General features: G+C 39.8%; 1 protein-coding gene across 2 annotated transcripts in view; it reads right to left on the reverse strand.

Moving 5' to 3' along the window:
* Positions 1-23,129, reverse strand: part of LOC102197659 (FERM and PDZ domain-containing protein 4-like) — a 93,800-nt gene that overhangs the window by 67,189 nt on the left and 3,482 nt on the right. Inside the window, exon 1 of one of the 2 annotated variants that reach the window (XM_005730961.2) lies at positions 19,423-19,474. The exons of the other annotated variant lie outside the window; for it this stretch is intronic. Within the exon in view, the coding sequence (XP_005731018.1) occupies positions 19,423-19,472 (50 nt within the window). The 5' untranslated portion in view covers positions 19,473-19,474. Of the gene's footprint in view, positions 1-19,422; positions 19,475-23,129 lie in introns of those variants that run through there. 2 annotated transcript variants of the gene reach the window in all.

Below are 23,129 nucleotides of genomic sequence, written 5' to 3' on the forward strand. Positions count from 1 at the left end.
AAGATTAGGCTTAAAACTTTCCTTTTTGCTAAAGCATATAGTTAGGGCTGGACCAGGTGACCCTGAATCCTCTCTTAGTTATGCTGCAATAGATGTAGGCTGCTGGGGGATTCCCATGATGCATTGAGTTTCTCCTTTCCAGTCACCTTTCTCACTCAGTATGTGTTAACAGACCTCTCTGCATTGAATCATATCTGTTATTAATCTCTGTCTCTCTTCCACAGCATGTCTTTATCCTGTCTTCCTTCTCTCGCCCCAACCGGTCGCAGCAGATGGCCCCGCCCCTCCCTGAGCCTGGTACTGTTAAAAGGGAGTTTTTCCTTTTGAGGTCATGAACTGATGGCTGGACATTCTCCTTCAGACCATCACTTGATCATCACCATATTTTACTGTTAGTATGATGTTCCTTCTCTGAAATGCTCTGTTACTTTTACGTGTGATGTAATGGGACTCAAAAAATCTAAAAAAGTATTTTCTCAAAAGTCTTAGAGATTATCAAGATATTTTCTGGAAAAACTGAGGCAAGCCTTCATGTTCCTTTTGCTCAGTAGTGGTCTTGCCTTGGAATTTTGCCATGGATGCCATTTTTGCTCAGTCTGTTTCATATGGTGGAGTCATGAACACTGACCTTGATGCAAGTGAGACCAGCAGTTCTGTTTTTCTGGGGGTCTTTTGTGACCTACTGGATGAGTCATCGATGCCCTCTTGGAGGATTTTGGTTGGCCTGTCACTCCAGGGAAGGTTCACCACTTTTCCATGTTTTCCTCATTTGTGGATAACGGCTCTCACTGTGGTTCGCTGGGGCTACTCTACTCCACCTTCAGGCTGGTCGTATTTAAGTGATTTCTCAACCCTTTAAGACCTACCATAGAACCAAGTCCGCCAGAGCTTCTTTATATTCTTACATGGTGTGGTGCCATTTTTGGGAGCATTTCAAGTTTCTATACATCAATACAACCGTTATAGCCCAAATTTTAATAATATGTATGCATTAAGTCCAAACAAACTACATAAATTGCAAAAAAGTGCATTAAACTACAAAAAAATTGAAAATCATTTTAGTTTTTTTTACATATATTTCTAGTTAGAGAAATTGAAGTTTGATTGCTCAAAACTGTAAATACAAAAAAGTTGCACAAAATAGTTTCCAATCACAGGAAATGTATTTTGTGTCTTCAGAGTTTTATTTTTGAGATACACCAATTTTTATATACTGCAGGAAAAACTAAAATAAATATTATAATGCAAATTTGCAAAGAAAACAGCATGTGCATCAAAATAAACTATTTCCAGCAGTGTAATTTGAGTTCTAAGCATCCCAGAAACTATTCAGAAAAGAATAAAGCCAAATATGACTTTTTAAAACACCCGTACAGGCTTTTAAGCCCCTGAAGGTTAAAAAAAAAAAACCCTACATTTTCCACGAAAATGACATCACTTCTGGTTTCGGCCAGGTAATGGTGGACATACGATAGTTTGTGCTGAACTATCTATTCCAATGTAGGAAGTGTTGCAAATAGCTGATCGGATCGGCAAAGCGTGTTTCTGGAATATAATGGTTATTTTGCTGCAAGCGCTTTTTATGCAATTTTTGCAAAGCTTTATGTGGAAGGAAACTGTGACCTAGGACAAGCTAATGGCGTAACATCTAAGTACAACTCCTCCGGTTTCATATGCAAAAAGAAATATTGCACTACCTTACGTGGTTCCAGTTCTACAGATATTTAAAAATAGTTACGCAAAACGGAGCATGCCCGCTCTGACCAGTTTTAAAGGGTTAATTGAGAACAGGTGTGGCAGTACTCAGGCCTGGGTGAGGCTAGAGAAATTGAACTCAGCTTTCCAAACACGTGATACCTTACAGTTAATTTATGTTATAACGGGATGGGCAGTGTACACAGGGCCCTGTCGGTTTGCTTTTTCCCCTCTAAATCATAAACACCTTCATTCAGAAACTGCATTTTGTGTTTTCTTGTGTTATCTTTGTCTAATATTTGACTTTGTTTGATGATCTGAAACATTTGACACAGGAAAAAACAGGAAATCAGGAAGGGGGCAAACACTTTTAAACACCACTGTATTCTCAGGTGGGCTGTGGTATCTTTACATTTATATAACTGTTAATAGAAATCTATCCAGAGCGATGAAAGAAAAGTCAGCAGCTCACCAAAATTTCTCCTGGGATATTTGTAAATACTTATCATATCAAATATCAATGGGAGTCTCTATAGCTGACAGAGAAAGGACACGGATAACGATACACTTGATTTCATTTTTTAGAAGGCAAATATTCATTCAACTTCAACTTCCACAAGGCTTTTATAACAATGCCAACATTCTTGCACAATGCAAACACATACATTTTTATGTTAAAATAAACTTCTACCCTTTATCAATGTGCTGTTCACTGGTGTGTCTGTGAATTAAAGGCATCACATGTGTCGCCTCTCTTGCTCGGAGTGTGAAGCAGCAAAGACATAAAGCAGGCTTTTTTCATCAAGCAGCTTTGATGCAAAGACTCTTTGATAGCCTTCTCTGTCCCTTAGGCACACACTGAAGCGCATGCATGCATACACATCAAACATACTTTTATGGGTGGCAAGATACAAACGGTTTTCGTTACCCTTTCATAATTTCATACTGGTTTAGGCACAAACCCATCTTGGGCCAGGAACGACACAAATGAAAACCCTCTTTATCTGTTGGTAGATTCAATTTCCTGGCTGCATTTTATTAAAAACTAGAAGCTATTTTGAGAGGTATTTGGTGTTGTGTATCTCTAGGTATTTTCAGATAACGATTTCAGAAATCAATTATACTAGTTTTGAAATAATGGGACTTTTTTTTGTGAATAAGCAACCCAAGTGGGTTGCTGTCTTTCTAACGGTGATGAAAGTGGTGATGTGTGATTTGCCCCAATGAGACAAAAGAACAACCACTAGAGCAGGGCACATGTTCTTAATAGGGCTTCTTTGCTTTTAACAGCATGACAGATACCAGAACCTGTTGTTATCTTGCAATATAATGATAAGTCTCTTAGGACTTCTATAGCAGTAGACAAAGTTTCTGTCCATGCAAAGCCATCCAATGAAGACAAGGCATTGCAGATAATGGAGTTCAGATGTTGTTGTATGAAGTGCTGGTTGGGTGTTCTTGTCAGTTTTAGAAGTTGGAAAAAAAAATACTTTACAAGAAAAGCTAATTGGATTGAAACTTGCAGAAGCTTGTGACAAACAATTGGTTCTTGAGTGGATAAGCAAGACAAGTGGTACCTTTAGGCTTAAAAGATTGGTTGAAGTAATTGATGAGGAAGCTGCCTAACTTTAAATTGACAGGATTATAAAAGACGAAGAGATTCAAGAGAATGGAAAGGAGCCAAGAGGTTCAAGGACTGAGAGAGAAGGAATGACTAAGGAAGTTTGGGAAAGGGATACAACTTTGCCAAGGTCTTCAAATTTCCATTTTATCATTTTGACTTGTTCTAAGGAGATGTTGTTTTTTTCACTAACTTCTATTAATAAAAAAGTGTGGCACTGCCTGCCATAAAAAAAGAAAATCTTACAAAGGTAACCCTCATGAAGTTTGAAAAGGTTTAGAATACAGGGAAATTCAATTTATTCAGCAAACTTAATTTAGAGCCAAAATGATTCTGATTTTGTGCATCATCCTAAAAGGAAAAAACGAACAATTTAGTTCACCAAAGCTCACACTCTGGGGCAGAAACAGGTTATAAATATGCAAAAGGATGAAAAAGATGGTTTATTAAATAAGTCTGCATTCTTAACTTTTTGAGTGGGGTTCTTTGAGGGTCATGCAAGACGTTTTACATCCAAACTTGTAATTTGCTTCCGCACTTCACTGATTCCACCTCCAGTGGCTTGCAGAGCCATACAACTTTCAAAGCTGTTCCATCTCAGAGGGACTCTGAGTGCAAACTTTGATAAATGCTATATGAAAAGTAAGCTTTCTTACCTCAAGAAACAAAACAAAAGAAAACTCAGTGTTTTCTTTCTGCCTGTCTTGTAAACCAGTTATTGTATCTTGACATCTTGTACAGTAATCAGTGTTATAAGTCTGATTATTAAGCATTAAAGAAAAGTAACTCAAGGGTGCCAGTTTAGCTCAGTGGGCGAGCAGGCAACCACATGCCGCATGGCCAGAAATCAGCGGCCTGGATTCGAGTCCGACCCGCAGCCCTTTGCTGCACGTCTTCCCCACTCTCTCTCTCTGCTTTTCTATCTTCACTATCCAATAAAGGCAAAGTGACAAAAAATAATATTAAAAAAAAAACATAATCAAAAAGGCTTCTAACACATCTTCAGTATACCGATGCAACACTTCTCTCGACCTGTTTTGATAACAGCAAATCATGTTCACATGAACAAGGGTGTATTTAATATTGCAGACAGAAAAGCTCTTAGGATCACGAAAACAATGGAGGGTAAAATATGTGTACGTGTAATGTTTTGGTTTTTTTTGAGAAACATACTGTGTGCAAGTCTTTGAAACATATGGATTTAGTATATAGAGCAGAAACAGACTCGATACAATTCTAACAAACTCCAAAGTCAATATTTGGTATGACCGTAGCTTAAAGTGAGCCAAAAAAAATCCTCAGCGATGCTTCGAAACATTTGGATAATGAGCAATCAAATATAACTAGTTATTACTGTCTATTACAGGATTATTACTGTTGAATAAGTTAATCGTTCATGCACTGAAGCCTTGTGTTGCTTCCAGTGACGGCATGAAAATACTACATGGAGATAATGTCACTCATGGTCCTCTTTTCTTCACAAAGACAAATATATGACATTGCAAAAGTTGTCATTTTGGTCACAAATTTCCTTACATGAACTTAAAGTTTTGCAGTGTAAAGTATTTTAGTGACATAGACTTCTTAGCATTTAACAAGACTATCAAACTACTGAACAGATGCTTTTTAATGGGCCCTGACTTTGTCCCACCTCTGGTCCCAACATGATTATCGGCTCTGATATCCGTTTGTAACTATGCAAACAATCGTTTTGAAAAGCAGCAGACAATAATCCATGGATGCTACAGTGGGGCAAAAAAGTATTTAGTCAGCCACCGATTGTGCAAGTTCCCCCACTTAAAATGATGACAGAGGTCAGTAATTTGCACCAGAGGTACACTTCAACTGTGAGAGACAGAATGTGGAAAAAAAATCCATGAATTCATATGGTAGGATTTGTAAAGAATTTATTCGTAAATTAGGGTGGAAAATAAGTATTTGGTCACCTCAAACATGGAAAATCTCTGGCTCTCACAGACCTGTAACGTCTTCTGTAAGACGCTTTTCTGTCCCCCACTCATTACCTGTATGAATGGCACCTGTTTGAACTCATCATCTGTATAAAAGACACCTGTCCACAGCCTCAAACAGTCAGACTCCAAACTCCGCCATGGCCAAGACCAAAGAGCTTTCGAAGGACACCAGGAAAAGTATTGTAGACCTGCACCAGACTGGGAAGAGTGAATCTACAATAGGCAAGCAGCTTGGTGTGAAAAATCAACTGTGGGAGCAATCATCAGAAAATGGAAGACATACAAGACCACTGATAATCTCCCTCGATCTGGGGCTCCACGCAAGATCTCATCCCGTGGGGTCAAAATGATCATGAGAACGGTGAGCAAAGATCCCAGAACCACACGGGGGGACCTGGTGAATGACCTGCAGAGAGCTGGGACCAAAGTAACAAAGGTCACCATCAGTAACACACTACAACGGCAGGGAATCAAATCCCGCAGTGCCAGACGTGTTCCGCTGCTGAAGCCAGTGCATGTCCAGGCCCGTCTGAAGTTTGCCAGAGAGCACATGGATGATACAGCAGAGGATTGGGAGAATGTCATGTGGTCAGATGAAACCAAAGTAGAACTTTTTGGTATAAACTCAACTCGTCGTGTTTGGAGGAAGAAGAATACTGAGTTGCATCCCAAGAACACCATACCTACTGTGAAGCATGGGGGTGGAAACATCATGCTATGGGGCTGTTTTTCTGCCAAGGGGACAGGACGACTGATCCATGTTAAGGACAGAATGAATGGGGCCATGTATCGTGAGATTTTGAGCCAAAACCTCCTTCCATCAGTGAGAACTTTGAAGATGAAATGAGGCTGGGTCTTCCAACATGACAATGATCCACACCGCCCGGGCAACAAAGGAGTGGCTCCGTAAGAAGCATTTGAAAGTCCTGGAGTGGCCTAGCCAGTCTCCAGACCTCAACCCCATAGAAAATCTGTGGCGGGAGTTGAAAGTCCGTGTTGCTCAGCGACAGCCCCAAAACATCACTGCTCTCGAGAAGATCTGCATGGAGGAATGGGCCAAAATACCAGCTACTGTGTGTGCAAACCTGGTAAAGACCTATAGTAAACGTTTGACCTCTGTTATTGCCAACAAAGGTTATGTTACAAAGTATTGAGTTGTAGTTTTGTTATTGACCAAATACTTATTTTCCACCCTGATTTATGAATAAATTCTTTACAAATCCTACCATGTGGATTCATGGATTTTTTTTTCACATTCTGTCTCTCACAGTTGAAGTGTACCTCTGGTGCAAATTACTGACCTCTGTCATCATTTTAGGTGGGGGAACTTGCACAATCGGTGGCTGACTAAATACTTTTTTGCCCCACTGTATATCAGACCAAACGCTGATATGAACTATAAAAAGCCAGTTTTTGTATGTATGTCAAATATTTTGTGTTTCCCTCGCAGTTTGAACAGAAAAGAAAATTAATTAAAAAGAGTTCAAAAATGTATTTTAATGTGACACCTGACAGACAGGATGGCGGGACTTTTCGCTCGAGGCAAACGTGTAATCTCGGCTGATTTAAAACAGCGATGCTTACTACAGTGAGGACAGACAGCAAAGCCACTGGCATCCCATTGCTGGTTTGTGTCCCATAGAGATAAGAGAAGGAAAGACAGTCTGCCCACCTCTGTCAACCAATGAATAACAATATAGCCCAAGGTCACCATTCCACTGTGAGTGAGTGTGTGAGCGAAAACTGGAAAAGGCAAAATGTGTGTGCTGCATTATTAACGCCACGCTGGCGTTCAGCACACCTTCAGTTAATCATTAACCCGTGTCTGTTTGTGCGCATTTATATCTAGATATATCTTTTGTCTCCTGTAAAATAGCAGAGCACATCACATCAAACAAAATAAGCTTTATAACAGTACAGCGTGATGAGATTTTCACTAGAAGTTGCTTCAGGAACAAAAAAGTCACAGAGACGAAATGCTTTGTGCCGAAGCATATCCATCATGCTGTAAATCCAGTGATGATAGATAATGAAAGTTATGTCTCATCTTCAAGCACACTCTGGACCTTGACGACTTTGACGCTTCCTTGAGTCTGAGCGGCGGTGTTCGTCCATTAATCACTGTCACCTTACTGTTTTCTGTTCTGCAGAACACTGACAAATCCACACAGAGCCTATCATATCTGCTGAAAAGATGATTATCTACTACCTGTTTTGCTTCTTCAGTTGCATTTTGATGGTAATACTTTCTGGTTGCACTGCATTGTTTCCGTTCTCCTCTTCAGAAAATTACTTCACCACTCCTGGTGGATAGGAGTGGTCTTTTATGGAGATAGCTGCCCCTCCCTGAGCCTGGTTCTGCCGGAGGTTTCTCCCTGTTAAAAGTGAATTTTTCCTTCCCAATGTTGCCAAAGTGTTTGCTCATAGGGGTCACATGATGGTTGGGTTTTTCTCTGTATGTATCACGATGATGACTTATATTGTATGTCTACTGCATAAGCAATGGCCAAAATACATTTTCAAAGCAAAAAAGTTTCAAACCAATGGGTCACAGAGGTTCCGTCCATAATTTAGATACAGGTTATGACTGCTGCTTGCTACATTTAACTGTAGTTCTTGCATTAATTCTGTGTTTTTTAAATATATATAAATACTTTTTTATATTTCAGTGTTACCTCTCTGTATCTGATGTACTGAATTCTTTTTTCAGTAAAAGTGCACCAGTGCTAACTAATCTGAATAACCTGATAGTATGAGCCTTAAAAAAAATAAAACCTTTTTCATCACTTTTTCGCTCTTTGGGATCTAAACTGATTTCATATGTGGTCTCTCTGCAATCCAATAGATCGAAATCTGTTGCAGCGGCAGAGAACTGTAATCCATGTGTGTGCTTCACTTTTATAAGCATTGTTTTCTTTCAAATAGATTGTCATGTCATGCGGTGGTTTATGAGGTCACAGCGCGGTGTGAGCCATTCAGTCCTAACATTGTAACGTTCTTCACTTTAACTGTTTTGTTTGAATGTATAGCGTAATACACAGGAACACACAGTGCCTTAACATGCTGTGACAGCTACACGACATCATAGTGATAGATGAATACAATAATACTACAAAAAAGTCAAATCATCATTTGTTAAACTGTTTTTCTTTTGACCTACTAAACACAGGCAAGATTTCCCAGCATTCAACACTGCAGAGCCAGGCGTTCCTGGCCAGCTCCCTGTCATTACATGGGATAAAGCAGACTCCACGCTTTGCATGCACACACATACACCAACTTTATGGGACTCGTCTAAACAATGAGATCATAGAATTTCATTCCCGTACCCCTTTAATCCAGCCGGCAATCTCACTGTTTCTCTCTTTTTCTTATGACACAGGCCTAATCTGATAGCGCAGACAACCCGAAAGAGAGGGAAGGGACAGTTCGAGGGAGGAGAAATGGACTAACATTATAAAACAAAGTGGGAACCAGGGAGTGTGTGACAGGCAGCTAGAGAGAAAGGTCAGGAGGATAAATGATGGATACTGGGAGAAAGGTTGTAAGACAAAGGTGTGATGCTAGAGTTGAAGATGGATTGAATGAGAAGGAGACGAGCAAACAAGAAAGGAAAGGGTCAAGTGGGGGCAAACGGGAGAAAGGATTATAAGTGAAGGTGATGAGAGAGAAGAAAAGATGAGGAGAGAAAAAAAGGCTTATACTTTTAATATACATAATGTAATGCAGGTCAAGATCCAGTGGGGACATTTATTTAGAGATTTAGTGACAAGGCATGAAAGAGGGTCAACAAGCAAAGCCGGTATTTTATGCAAAGAACATCAAAAATAAATTTGTTTCAGCCACAGTATGTGGATTCAGTCCTTGTGGAGTTGGAAGTTTCATTAGATCTTGCTAGATAGGCCAGCCTTAGTTTCCAGCAGGAGAGTGCCAACGGGTTCGAGTCAGCAGTTTGATCTACATTTATATGAAGTAAGTGCCGGTTGCTGCTATTGGTTCTTTACAGATTAATCTGTCAATTATTTTCTTGGGTAATCAATAAACAGTTTGGTTTGTAAATCATTAAAGTCACAAATTACATCTGGTACCAGAAACATCTGGTTTTATCCAGTTAAAAAAAATGACACATTTATTATGGTGTAGAATGAATGATAAATGATAAAATAATCAAGCATAGCATTATTTCAGGCACATGCCTGGTCGATCGGGGGATCTCAGTACCAATGAGATCACCTGATCAGCATCAGCTGATGTTGCAGTATTATATGATACTATATACTGTTTAAAAATAATCTTGCTTTTTGCCATAACAAGTCATGGTTGATGCTCCATTTCTACTTCAGTGAGAAATCCATATCGTAAATTACAACCAAACCAGGAACCCCTGTTAACCTTATGCAGTAACCTTCCACGTAACCTGACATGAAATGGCATTACATATAGGTCGATGCAGCCTGATATGACTGAATGACTTGGAAGGTTACAGCGTAAGGATCAGGGTTTCTGGTTAGGTAATTTATGATGTAGATCTAATTTACCGGTGTACGCTCTACCTGACTCTGCTCGGATTATCTGGTTGTTGCGCTCATAACGTTCCAAACACGTGAATTACCGACAGTGAAGTTTGCAGAGCACCCTCTGGTGGACAAACTATGCAACATCAACAGAAAAAAGGGTGTTTCTCCTGTTTCCTCTTTTAATTTTTCAAGTATCAGTCATTATAAGTGCGTGCAGCAATACATCAGCAAATTTCAGCTATCAGCTGATATATTGGTCATGCTCTAGTACTGCAATTGTATCTTTACTTATCTGGGACCTGCGATGAGAATTAAGCCTTTCCTCACACCTTGTTTGCAATGACTTGCCAATTAATTTATATCTGAAAATATATTAATATAAACATGCAAAGTAATCAAAGAACAAGAAATTGATTGCAAAATAAGGATGACATTGGATGAAATCTCATTGGGCGCTTTCACTATGTGCATTACTGACTGTTGATCCAAAGGCTAAATCAGCAGATTAGCTGACGAGGTTTTCTAAACTGGATGAAGTGTTTAAACCAGACGACATGATTAATGAGCTTGTCAGCCTTAAGTGCCAGTACTTCCCAACAAAGATGGACAATTTAAACTAAAGATAAACTGACAAACTATTAATGACATTAAAAACAGAACATCTACAGAAAGAAACATACCTACCATTAACACCTGCTGTAGATTTATTTCTTAGGCATGTGAGGACTCTGTGCTGTATATTAAAGTTTGAGCCCAACATTTTCCCAAAGAGGCAGAGTTTTTCATCCACCTGGCACATCTTACGTACCTGGAAGCCAATAGAACCTTTCTGGCGCATTACATAGGGAGCACTGATTGCTCCATGTGGGCTTAGACAAATAAAACATTTGGCTCAAGTATGCTTTCTTCCTTCTACCTCTCCATCTTCCCCCTCTTTCCCCACAACTCCTGCTGTCAGCTTACTAAACATCCCTCTTCGATAATTGGGCTTGTCATAGACATTTAGGAGATAAGGAAAACTGGGAACAGCAGAAGCCATTTGTCACCTCTCAGCATATTAGCAAGCTGCCGACTGCGCCTGAGCTTTTAGAAGGGGTCGCTTCCACATAGGCCTGCATCGGCTGCAAAGCCCATAGAAAAAAAAACCATCTTCCTCTGGAGGGTACATCGATACCATGCACATATTCCCATAATGCCTGGTGTGCATGCACATAAATGGACACCCATAGTTAAGTAGACTGAAAAAATTGATTAAATGCTATTAGCTATTCTCCAAGCCTACCCTGACATTTAATTACACACACACTGACTGAGTATGAATGCTGACGAGCGATGTACTGGGTTTTGAGGCAGCCAACAAAGCTAATTGTCTGAAAGCCTAACACAGTCTCTCTCTCACACACACACACACACACACACACACACACACACACACACACACACACACACACACACACTGTATACAGGCTTGTATTTTTAGGGAGATCGTTAGAACACTATATTTTTTAATCAGCTATATATAGTAACACCATAGAAAATTGTGACAGGAAATAAAAGCCCATGACAACACAAAACAAAGCAAAGCAGTTCAGTTAAAAGGAAACTAAATCATTGATTTCAGTCATTTTCAACTGGGGACGACTCATTTATTAGTTAAGAACTACTGCTTGGTGAATGTAGGGACTAAAAGTGTGCTTTCCAGGCCAAGGACCAATAATTGATGATGAGAAAAGGACTCAAGGGTTTTTTTATATGTGTTTTCTTTCTTTTTTTGACATGGGCAATAATCCCAGTATTGCTAAACATAACTGGGCAATGCTCCCAGTGAAGAGATGGGAAAAAAAAGTGTCACTGTAAAGTTTTGGGCAGAAGAGGACATAATAAATAACAGCTTTTCCTGGAACAGAAGTCGAGAGGGCACATTGCAAAAAGAAAAATACAGCAATTTTTAAAGCAATTTTGCATGTTCAAACAAATTAGGAGTGTTAACGTGGAGAGCTACGTTGTGACAGCACACATGACGGAACTAAAAATAAAGATTAATTAAACATCATCGTAGCCAAGAAATTAAAAATTCTCTTTCAGAGACTACTCGCTCACTAGTCTTCATGCTGTTTAAAAATAAATAGCAGTCTCTAACCCACAGAAATATGCAGTTTTGGCAGAAAAACATCTCAGGTTTGCAAAGTTGCATCTGAACAAACTACAGGACTTCTGGAACAATCGCTTTTGCACAGAAGAGAACAAAGTTCAGATGTCTGGCTATAATGCAAACCACCTTTTTTGAGAAAAACCAAACACCTCTTGCTAACTGTGAAGCACGGTGGTGGAGTGGTAATGATTTGGGCTTGTTTTGCAGCCACACACCAGGGTGCCGTGCACTCGTTCAGTCAACTATGAACTCCTCTGTATACCATGCTTTGTATTCTAGAGTCAAATGTGAGGCCTTCTGCCTGACAGTTAATGGTGCTTTTATATTTACCACGTCGCATGGTGCCGTGCAATGACACTGGTGTAATTTCTCAATTTTTGTAACTCTAAGCATTCTGCTGTTGCCGCCTAACTAGGTGAAGACATGAGTGTGAAATTTTCCACAGTCCTGATGTGGTGGTATTTTCTGAGTGGCGACACCTAGAGTTCGGGAGAATACTGCAGCGGCTACTTGCGTCTTAATGATGAGCATAAATAGAAGTGGCAATGACATTACAGCAGCACAAGCTACAACCAATGCAGTGGCTGTAGTGTGGCCAAACTTGGCCAAAATTAGGTCATGCAGCAGGGCAATGATCCCAAACAGAGCAACAAATCCACAATAGAACGGGTGAGAAAGAAAAAAAAATCCAGATCCAAAGGACAGACCTCTGAAGCAGAACTGAAACTGAAGCACAGTTTTAAAGAAGAACTGGATTCGGCCACAACTATGTGAGAGTCTGTCAGAAAACAGTTACTTTAAGCTGTTGCTGCTAAAGGTGGTTCTACAGGCGACTTAATCACAGGCTGTGATTAGTTTTAATACTGCACACTGCAGTGACTGTTAAGTGAAGACATAGCAGGCGATAACATGACTCTGTGTAGGTCTTTCTTTTTGACACCTTAAATGTTTATTAGGCAGACAATGCAAAAGCAAAAGAAAATAGAGAGCCGATAGACTTACCCAGGAAGTTTATGTGCGCTAAAAATGAGTAGATGCTGACTTTTGCTTTCATGCAGGGTTATAACACAGTTTTCCCAGTTGAAAGTCCTTTACTTAATCATTTAAGTAATTAGTTTTTTTTTGTTTTTTTAAGTGTGTACACATGTGTGGGAGTTGGGTTCCCTTTCAGACCGCTTGAATTACAGCATCATAAAAGGTTATTATTCATCTTTTGTCCAGTGGCAGCAAAACGCATGTTGCCTACATCAGCTTTAAAAGCTACTGCTGCTGGTTGCTGCTGGTTCAGGGACAGGCTAATAAAAACTAATTGAAACTTCAGCCTGCAATCCAATTTAAAGTGCAAAAAACAAGTTGGTTCCCCCCCCCCCAACTATTTGGGCATCAAGCATCAGAGAGTGTAATCTAATAAACAGCTATTAAGGGGAATTTAAAAAACCTGATGATCCAAATCTCATCCATCTGATAAAACTTCGTTTAACAGGCGCAGCTCAAAGCATATGCAACTGTGGGTGGCATATGGGTTCTAACTGTTCCTCCACATGTAGAGACAGAAATCCTGTGACGAATATAAATGTTCCTTAACTGGTTGAGTCGCTGCCATGTCTGCATTAAGTCATTAAGGGATTTGTGGCTTTATACATTAACTCATTTGATATTTGGGAATGATATCTCACTGTTTGGAAACAGATGACGGATTTACGGCACAAATCCCCAGTTAGCGCACGGCTGGTCCGACACCACACATCCAGGTTTATATTACAAGTGCTGTTCTCAGTAATATCGCATTTCTTTGCTTCTCTGGAGCAAAACCAAGACCAATAAATAACCTCAGAATTTGCATATTAACTATGGTTAAACATTAAATGATCTTCTTAATACATACTTACATTAGAATATCCATCACAAGTTCAGCCAATTTAGGATGCAAAATTTGGCAGCAGGTACTTTCCAAGATATTACCTATAAGATGAAAGCTAGAAACTGACACCCAGTTTCTGCTGGTGGCCTGATTTGCAGCCCTGCAGTGTGCATTTCAGGAACTGCAATACATGAAACTCACTTTTGTGTGTATGTTTTATTCCACACATGCTGAGGGTTTGGAATAATAGAAGCCGGGCTTCGACTGTGTGTTTCACGATGCCTTCCAAAACCATAGCTCCGTTTCCTTTTTCCAGCCAACAGAAATTTACATGAATTTTCCATCTGACAGGCGGAAGAAGAGTTGGAAGAGGACTAGACATTGAGCACCTGCCAGCAAACTAATCGGCCTATGACCGATTTGGCCTCGAGGCCCGTCCTGCCTGACCCAACCTATTTGAGCACAAACACCCTGCAGTGCAGCGGGAGACGCAGGCCGAGCGGCCATGTTTTAAAACCAGGGGAAGAAAAGCTCGCAACTTTTCTTCCTGTGTTTGAGAATGGGAGAATTTGATTTGGCTTTCAGCAAAACAGCTGAAGCATCTTGTTTCACTCAGATGGAAAAACTATGGTGTCGACAGGAAACCACTGAATTTCATCACATTCAAATCTTATTATAGAAAGTTTGTAATACCTCAGGATCTAATTTCCTTGTTATGTACAAGTCCAATGAGATTGAAATTGCAGAACAAATGGAAAAAAGAGATCACCCAAGGGATTTTCAGGAAACGTAGGTGCACTTTCAACCTCAGATGAATAATCACAGTCAAGAAATGAACAATGCCTCTCATTTCCAATGCTTATATCCTAGTTATGCGCCTTTATAGAATTACAGGTTAAAGCTGCAGTCTTAAATGTAATTTGTTTGGGAGTATTCCACTAAATATGCACTCTCTTGCTTTTGCATATGAACTAACAGCAGCAAAGGAAAGGGAAACTGTTATCTAATTACCTGTTATATCGGGTTTAAGATTTCCCTTCCAAATGCACAGTGTCAGGCCCAGTTCTATCAGGGTGCAAAGGCACCGATTACAGCCTTGGTTTAATATATTAGAACCTCTGCTGAAATATTAATAGCAAATGTGCCGCAAAGACATGCCATTAATTATACCAAGGACGTGGTCTTTTGTGAAGTATAACATAAAATAATTGCAACCTAATAAGCAATGGTCAACCTCTGGTGATGAAAAATTAGGCCAATGCAGAAGAGGCAAAAAAAAACCTGCAGTTCCACTAATGACCACAAGGTGACAAAAGGGAATCAATCTCCATAGAGTCCCAGCTTTACACCATTTAAAAGCATATTTATTTCCTGGTATAAAATACCGTTTTGGCCTCTATATAAAGTTTCACCCTTCACAATAACTGTCATGGTTCTCAAGATCTGGAGAGGTCGTGGTGTGTGTATTTTTTGTCTTAACCTCTCCCACCAGGGCGGAACTGGACCTTGGTTCCCCGCCTCTGAACCCACCCTGAACACACACCTGTGGCTCATTCACACTGATCCTGGCAGACTACTTAAGATGGCAAGAGAGGCTGCTTCCTCGCTGGATCGTCACATTACCAAGTGTCAGTGTAGCGTTGCCTATGAAAGTGTTCCTTTGATCCCCTAGAGTTTCCTCCTGACTTTGTTTTTGCCTCTGTGTACAGGCCTTCTAGACTCCCTGCCATCTGGATTTCTGTGGATGTGTGTGAGTGAGCGTGAGCTTCTTAGTGTGGACATTTTTGAGTTACGGATCAAGTGGAAGAAGAGCGTGTGTGTACCCCCGTCTTGGACCTTCCCTTCGGACCCCGCCCTACTCCCTGGAGCCCCGTGTTATCTGTTCCACTGTATATATGTATATATTCTCACTGGTGTCACATTGCAAATAAACCCTCACCTTCTCTCTAAACTTCAGAGTCCTGCGAGTGAGTCCTCTGCCTACTAATCTGTGACAATAACTCTTAGTTCTTTATAACTTATCAACGTTCATCCACTGTTGGTTGGTAGCTGTCCCAACACAGTAATTTGGGTCAGTTCACTCTCTGCCTGTTCCATTTGGAGCATTTCAAGGGGCTTATCTGCGTAATAATATGGCTTGCTTTTCTATACAGCACATCCTAGACCTTTGTGCTTAATTTTTGATCAGTATAATTCTGATATTTTATTAAATGATTAGGCCATTTACTGCTACTACTAGGCAACTTAGCATTGCGCCGTACAGTTTGAATGTATCTTGCTAGCCAAGCTTGATAACACTAATGAATTAGCACTCCACTCTGCATTTCATATAAGCTAATTTCGAGCTACAAAACAAACAAAAGGAAAAAAACAACAACAATATGGCGGCACTCAAAGTGCCAACCTGACGCTTTAAAATGGTTGATGTCATGGTGGCTGTTTATTATGGCAATAGCTCTGCTTTGTGGTTGCAATACAACGTTTTTCATCCAGATGTATTTTTATTACTTTGGCAGAAAAGAAAAAGTGCGACTTTCAGAGAAAGGGATCGGTAGTGAATACAGAGGGAGAAAGAGTATTGAGTAGAAAAGGGTGGGCAGAAAAATCAACAGTATAAATATTACATGGAAGATGAAGAGACAAGAAAAGAGAGAGCCTCTGGAATGTTCTGGAAAGCAGAGAAACAAAAAGGGATGCTAAGAAAGTGCACATATGAAACCACATTTTTAACCTCCAAATTTATATTCAAAAAATAATTTTTAAAAAAGGCATTATATTTTAGAGCTTGCCACATGGATGAACATAAAGTTTCTGTATTTGCGTTTTTAATCTAGATAAAAGCAGCTGTAGATGGCTATAAACTAGGTGATAATCTGTTTTTGGCAGGCCGCGATCACTTTTAGGTGTCTGCCCTTTTGCACCACAATAATTTCACACGCACCTTAACTGATTTTAGGTTTGGAACTGGGCCTGTAGAACCTGGCCCTACATCCGAGGAAAACCCTTTATACTGCAGTAAGGGGGTAGTGGAGAAAAAGCACAGCAGATTCCCTTGGCTTTACTTGTCTCACTCTTTCTGCAGCTGCTGAGTCAACATTCAAATATTTGCAATATCGGTGGTCAGAAAACCACGAACAGCAGGTGGAGAGATTGAAAGAAAATCAGTTCATGCATGTCTGTCTGCCTGACACAGCAGAGCCAAGTCTGAATCAAATTTCATTTGTCTGCTTTCTGGGCCACATGTTTCCAAGCCAATGACCTATCACCTTGTTGCTGTAATCCTTCAACAATGATGCTGCGATCTGGTGCTTCCTCAATCCTACAGTCCACTGCTGACCAACAGCTGCATGGGTTTATCTTTATGTAGGAAAAAAAAAATTACACAGACCCTGCAAACTCACATCTTCTCTTCTTTTAGCTTTTCTCACAGCTGTTGTAGCTTAAAGATAAATAAATAAATAACAGTGTTATGAAATCAAAAAATATCACTCAAATTGATTTGACTCATATTCAAATGTGTTCATTTTAATTACCTGGATATTATTTAACACAACTTGCCATATATTAGGTTTAATATAGCAATAACTGTGTCTACCATAGGTCACCGGTTTCTTACTAGCTTCATACTAACTTCACTATTATTTTTATTTCACTATTAACTAACCTAGTTAGCCATTGCTAGTAAAAATTTCAACTATTTATACACTAATTTGAACTATTTTGGCTATATACCCTTTACTTTTCATAAAATAATACTTCTAAATTATTAACATAATTAAGTTTTTTTAAATCAGCCATTAAACTCTAATTTTCATCTACTTCAGTTAAGCTTTTATTAATATTAATCTTTTAATGTTTACATTTTCAGCCAATCTATCAGTGTGGTCGATTTTAACCACGTTTAGCTATTTAGCTATTTAACTTTAACTAACAGTTTCAAACATTTACCCATTATTGTTGTCCATTTCATAATAGCTGCTAAAAATTGTAACCATTTAGCATTACTTTGACCTAAATTTATTTAGTTACAGAAAGTTACAGCTTTTAGTTACATTTTGACCTTCATTTTCATTTTTTTTGGCTTTTAGATAATTTACCCTTGTAGCCTAACAGTTTTAACCATTTGATTGCTAGCCTTAGCTAATAAGTTAAACGATTTACCCAGTACATTTGACTTCTTTTAACCACAGAGCCTTACTTTTAACTAATTTAACCCTTTAGCCAATAGATTAAGATTTGTTTGACCAGTCGTTACTTAAGCTTGTTCATACTATTTATTTTCACCATTTTGACTCTGCTCGATTGCTAATTAATTCCCATGCACCTAGTATTCAGCGTTACAACTGACAAAATTAGCAATTTTTTCATACTAGCTGACCTACCAGATAATATTTTAATGTGAACCTTGACAACAAAAGTACCTTGAGGTGTACAAATCTAGCAGGTGAATGTCACATCGTATTACATATTCATGGAAGGATCAGAAGCAAATTTGTTATCAGTCCAAGTAAAAACTTCACCAGGCTATTGAATAGACAGCATTAAAACAACCTCCTCCTGAGCTTTTTTTACTCTCTACAGTAACTACATAAAACTCCTGAACTAGTATACAGTATTCATACAGTCTGCATGACCATACCATAAATGCATATTCAAGGCAAGCAACTTGTGTTCAAAATTTATGTGCAAAACCACATTTTAAGTGACCACAACCCACAAATACATGCACACACGCACGCACACTTCCCAGCAACCATCTAGCTAAACCCTTCAATCCATGATGTAATCTCTAAGTGTGTTCAGTAATTACAAGGTCTCGGGTGCTTGGAGCCACCTCAGCCTTATGTAACTTAAGATTCACATGCCGTTAATTCAGTGAGCGAGATTACAATATGGTTGTTCTAAAGCCTGCTGTGGGACGGTCCAGTATTGCATCCGCTCCTTGCTAGTCAGCAGATGATGAAGAAAGCTAAAAACATGTATAAACTCTCATTCATAAGAGAAATCAAAATAAACTTTGAGATTGTTTGGCTAGGGATGCAAAATGGCACAAGCAAACTTTAAAACAATATGCATCTATGTCAAGCACATATTTAAGCTAAAGTAGATAAAGCAGATTTTTGATGCCTCATAATTATAACAGCTATAGCCTGAATTTGATCCCTGCTTTGATCAACGTTTCTTCTTTAAAACATTTCACTGGATTAGATGTACAGATAATAGTCACCTCTGCATAAGCAGGATCAACACAGAGGTGACTTTGGCATGCAAAACAGATATAAACTTTATTTGCAGTGCACTTAATGCTCATATGCTTCAGATAAAAGCACATAGCGATGAGATGCCATCAAAAGCTCAAAGATTGAAAATGGGTCTTGAAAAATTGCAGGAGTATACATTAAAAGTCAGTGGCCCTGAGCCAGAGGCCCATAACTGGCTTCACTACCAGCCACAATCTCTATGAAAACCTCCCCCGGAGCTTCATCAACAAAGCCTTCACTGAAGAGCTTTAACACGCCAGAGGCTGAAAAGGGATTACTTCAAATCAAAGAACAACAAAAGCATGTACGGTACAAGCGGCGTCTAGGGGCACCAGAACTTACTGGAAAGCTGCTAACATTCCCAGTTCGTCGTCATCATCACACGGCTCCATCCTGTCAGCTGGACAGATGAAGGAAAGATCGGGTGGAGTGAGCGGAATGGTTCTCCCAGCCCCACCACCACCACCACCTCCACCACCAACAGGCTTAGAAAAAAAAGAGCTCCTATCTCGCTCCCTGAGTCCAAGTCCTCCTCTAAAAAAATCTACTTCCTCTGAATCTCTTTAGAAAAAAATCCCCAAACTCAATTTTCTGTGTGTGTGTATGTGTGTTTGCATATGTGTATATCTTTGTGTGTTCCTGTGTTTTTTTCCTCATTCCTAGCTTGGTGCCAAATGTTCCAGCTTAGTGCTGCTGTGCAGCACCGCTGGTGATGGATTTAGCCGGGGCATCTGGGCCAGGGATAAACTCCATTCTCACACACACACAAATGCACGGACACCCACACACACATCGCATGCACATGAGTGTCATGCGGAATAGCAGCGGACAATGTTGAGACCCCCGCTCACAAAACCTCAACAGTATGATCACAAGATGTGAGCTTTACAGTAAAGACACACACACACAGACCCACACACTACTTTTGCACTCGCAGAGCATCCGCACAGAGCCGATGGATCAATGCATGAACAGATGTGTGCCAACTTCAGAGCTGCCACTAAGCGCAGACATCAGCAGCTGTACTTACACATGTGCATGTGTGCGTATCTCTTAAACCTTGCTGCTCCTGGGAAAAGATGCGTGGGACATATAGTAGGCACCTCACTACATTTATGTGTTTGTGTGAGAATCAGTGGCCATGATACAATCCTCTGTGGTCAGAGCAGACGGAGGTCAGCTGTGCCTGTGGGCATGCAGCAGACAGTGTGCGATTAACACAACAATGATGTATACAATAAGGACAAAACATAATAGCAAGCTCGTCCTTGCTGACTCGCTACAGAGGAGAAGCAGGGCCTGATGATAATAAAACCTGATCGTGTAAAGTGAGAGACAAGATTATTTCAGGGGCACCATCAAGTGCTGTTTCTTCTTTTTCTCTTTGAGGCAGATGTGTATAAAATCTCCTGTAAAGTTAACACGGGCTGATCTTCAGCATGAGTGTGAGTCTCTGATGTTTTTTTAACAGGGCAAACTTTCTGTTTTATAATTACAGGCCAGTCCATCATTTTACACTTTATATTTCTAATACTAACATATCTCAGGGATTAAGTGTGCTGCTAAACTTCTTTATACTAATAGAAAAGGGAGTGTCACTGGAGGCCCACTTAAATTAAAAGTGTATTTGGCCACAGCTGAGGGAGTTTGACACTCCTGCTGCAGATCCTACAGATAATCCTCTATTTTGTAAATCTTGGTCAATCAGTGTTTCAGAATAGACTTAATTTTTTATTCAGTAAGATCAGAAATAAGCAATTGAGCCCTTAAACTCAGCGCTAACAACCAAAATACGTTTTCCCATAGACTTTTATAGGACAGGAAGTCATTTTGCAACCAGAGCTATCGCCATCTGGTGGTCTTCAGATGGAATGCAGGTTCAAGGAACTAATGCACTTTTTTTTGTTCACTACATCCATGTTTTAGGCTGTCTATGATGTTGACAGCCACCAAATACTAGGTGTCCTGTGAGCTGAAAAGCATTATATAAGTACCAGTCCATTCAAACTTCTGAGATGTTTGAGATACTGACATACTTTGTGTTACTTAGTGAGCTGGATGTTGTAGATGCAATTTTAGCTTTCAGTTTATTTAAACATAAAGTATTCATTATACAGCATTATTGCCGAATACTATCAAATAAGAAGTGCATAAGTCCTCTCTCACCAGATTGATGTAGAATGATGTAGTGGTCAGGATAAAATCACATTTAATGGGAAACTGGAGTCGAAAACATCATTGTCATTGGACATTGACTATATTACAATGCAGTGACTTCACATGAGCCCCAGGTGGCAGACTTCAAAAAAGTATACAGGAATGACTACCTGGTCATCATGTCTCCAACTGTTTTTGTATTTAAAGAGGATAATCAAGGCACAAGTTGTTCCAGGACTTTGCCACGGCGCTACCTGTGGACATCCTGACACACTGGTAAACAGTACTGGCTTTTCAAAAAGTGTATAGCGCCCAAGACACAGGCTCTAGGAGAAACAAGTGGTGGCTTTATATGTCAAAACCTGTTATAACAAGCACTACCTTGATAACCTAAGTGATAAATAGGAACTACAGTCTTCTACTTTGTGACATCTAACAGCCTCTTTGAAGTGTTACCAGTCTGACAATCCTGTAGATTTATAATCGCATGTCGTGATGTCCTCTGCGGTCACACTTTGTGGCCGAGTAAATCATTCGTTTAACAGCTGAATTTGGCTTTGGTACACTGCAACATCAGTTTCTGTGTATCGCAATATGCAAATAACTGTTAAACAAGTTGGCAGTGACAGAAAATCATCGATATGTCATTATCAAAGGACAATGAAGTCAGCTTAAGCTGCCTTTTAAGGATGTGGCAGGACAGTTTTGGCACTGTGATGACTGTTCTGCACATTATTCCAAGATATGATGCCATCTCTGCACATTCCAGTCCAGTGAAGACCAGCTCCGTTTGCTGCCTCTTGAGATGCCACCTGCTCCTGACTCTTGGCCAAGGATATCTATAGCCAACACTACAGGGATGTGACTACTGATTTGTATGCAGCCATGACCCTGTTGGTCTAATTTTACACCTAACATAAATATCTGCTTATGCAGTGTATTGCATTGATATGAAATATGAAATATCAGCCAGCTAGCATTTTTCACTACAGATATGGCAGGATCCTTTAATTAGTAAATGAAAGTAACCCTAAACACACATACAGGTGTGTATGTATGTACAAATTATACTGGAAGCATCTCCTGGTCGAAAGACCTCAGCCTTGTCCATCTGGAGGCTTTGTAGACTTTATGTAACCCTGCCTGTTTACTGAGAAAAGCGTCCCCTGAGTAAAGGCACTTTACTTTTTTATCCACTCACTGTCATGAGCTCTGTTTTATGCAATATTATGTGGATTGTCATGGGAGAGCAGATGACGGGGGAAGGTAGTGCAGCGGGACATGCAAAGAGGACAAAATTAGGGAAAGACGGAAGGAAGAAGGGAGATATGCGGAAGGAGAAGCAATTCAGAGATGACTCATGAAGCAAATTACAGGATGAGTGATCTCATTTCGTCTTTAGGGGAGTAATAATTGGAAAAAATACAATAATGACAATCCCAATTCAGAATCAAAAGTAATAAGCTGTCATCAGTTCTCTTCATTCACATCTCATTCATGGTGTCGTAGAAGAGTTGACGTGACACAGAGCTCAGTCCTGGGTGCCATATTACTTTTTCATTTTAAAAAGAATTTAATCACACCCTCTCCAATCAGTCATAAAACACCACTAACTAACCAACACATCAATCTGGGACAAAAAAAAAAACACCTTTTAAAAAGTACACGATTGGCATTTATCTTGTGTTTTATACCAAAGAAAAAAATTTGTATGCAACTCACATCCAGTCGTGCTTACAAATTCATCTGCTGCTGCAGTGAGGGCACTAAATCAAAGGTCAGAATTTTAAACTCGAATGTTATGCACTGTTGGAGTGATTTGGACATCTCAGCGCTGTGATCTTGTGTTCAAAAAAGTACCAAACCAACCAGATGGAGGCAGGACGCAGTTG

Source organism: Pundamilia nyererei, unplaced genomic scaffold, assembly GCF_000239375.1.
Source record: "Pundamilia nyererei isolate P.nyererei 1_Seehausen unplaced genomic scaffold, PunNye1.0 scaffold00040, whole genome shotgun sequence".
Classification (NCBI taxonomy): domain Eukaryota; kingdom Metazoa; phylum Chordata; class Actinopteri; order Cichliformes; family Cichlidae; genus Pundamilia; species Pundamilia nyererei.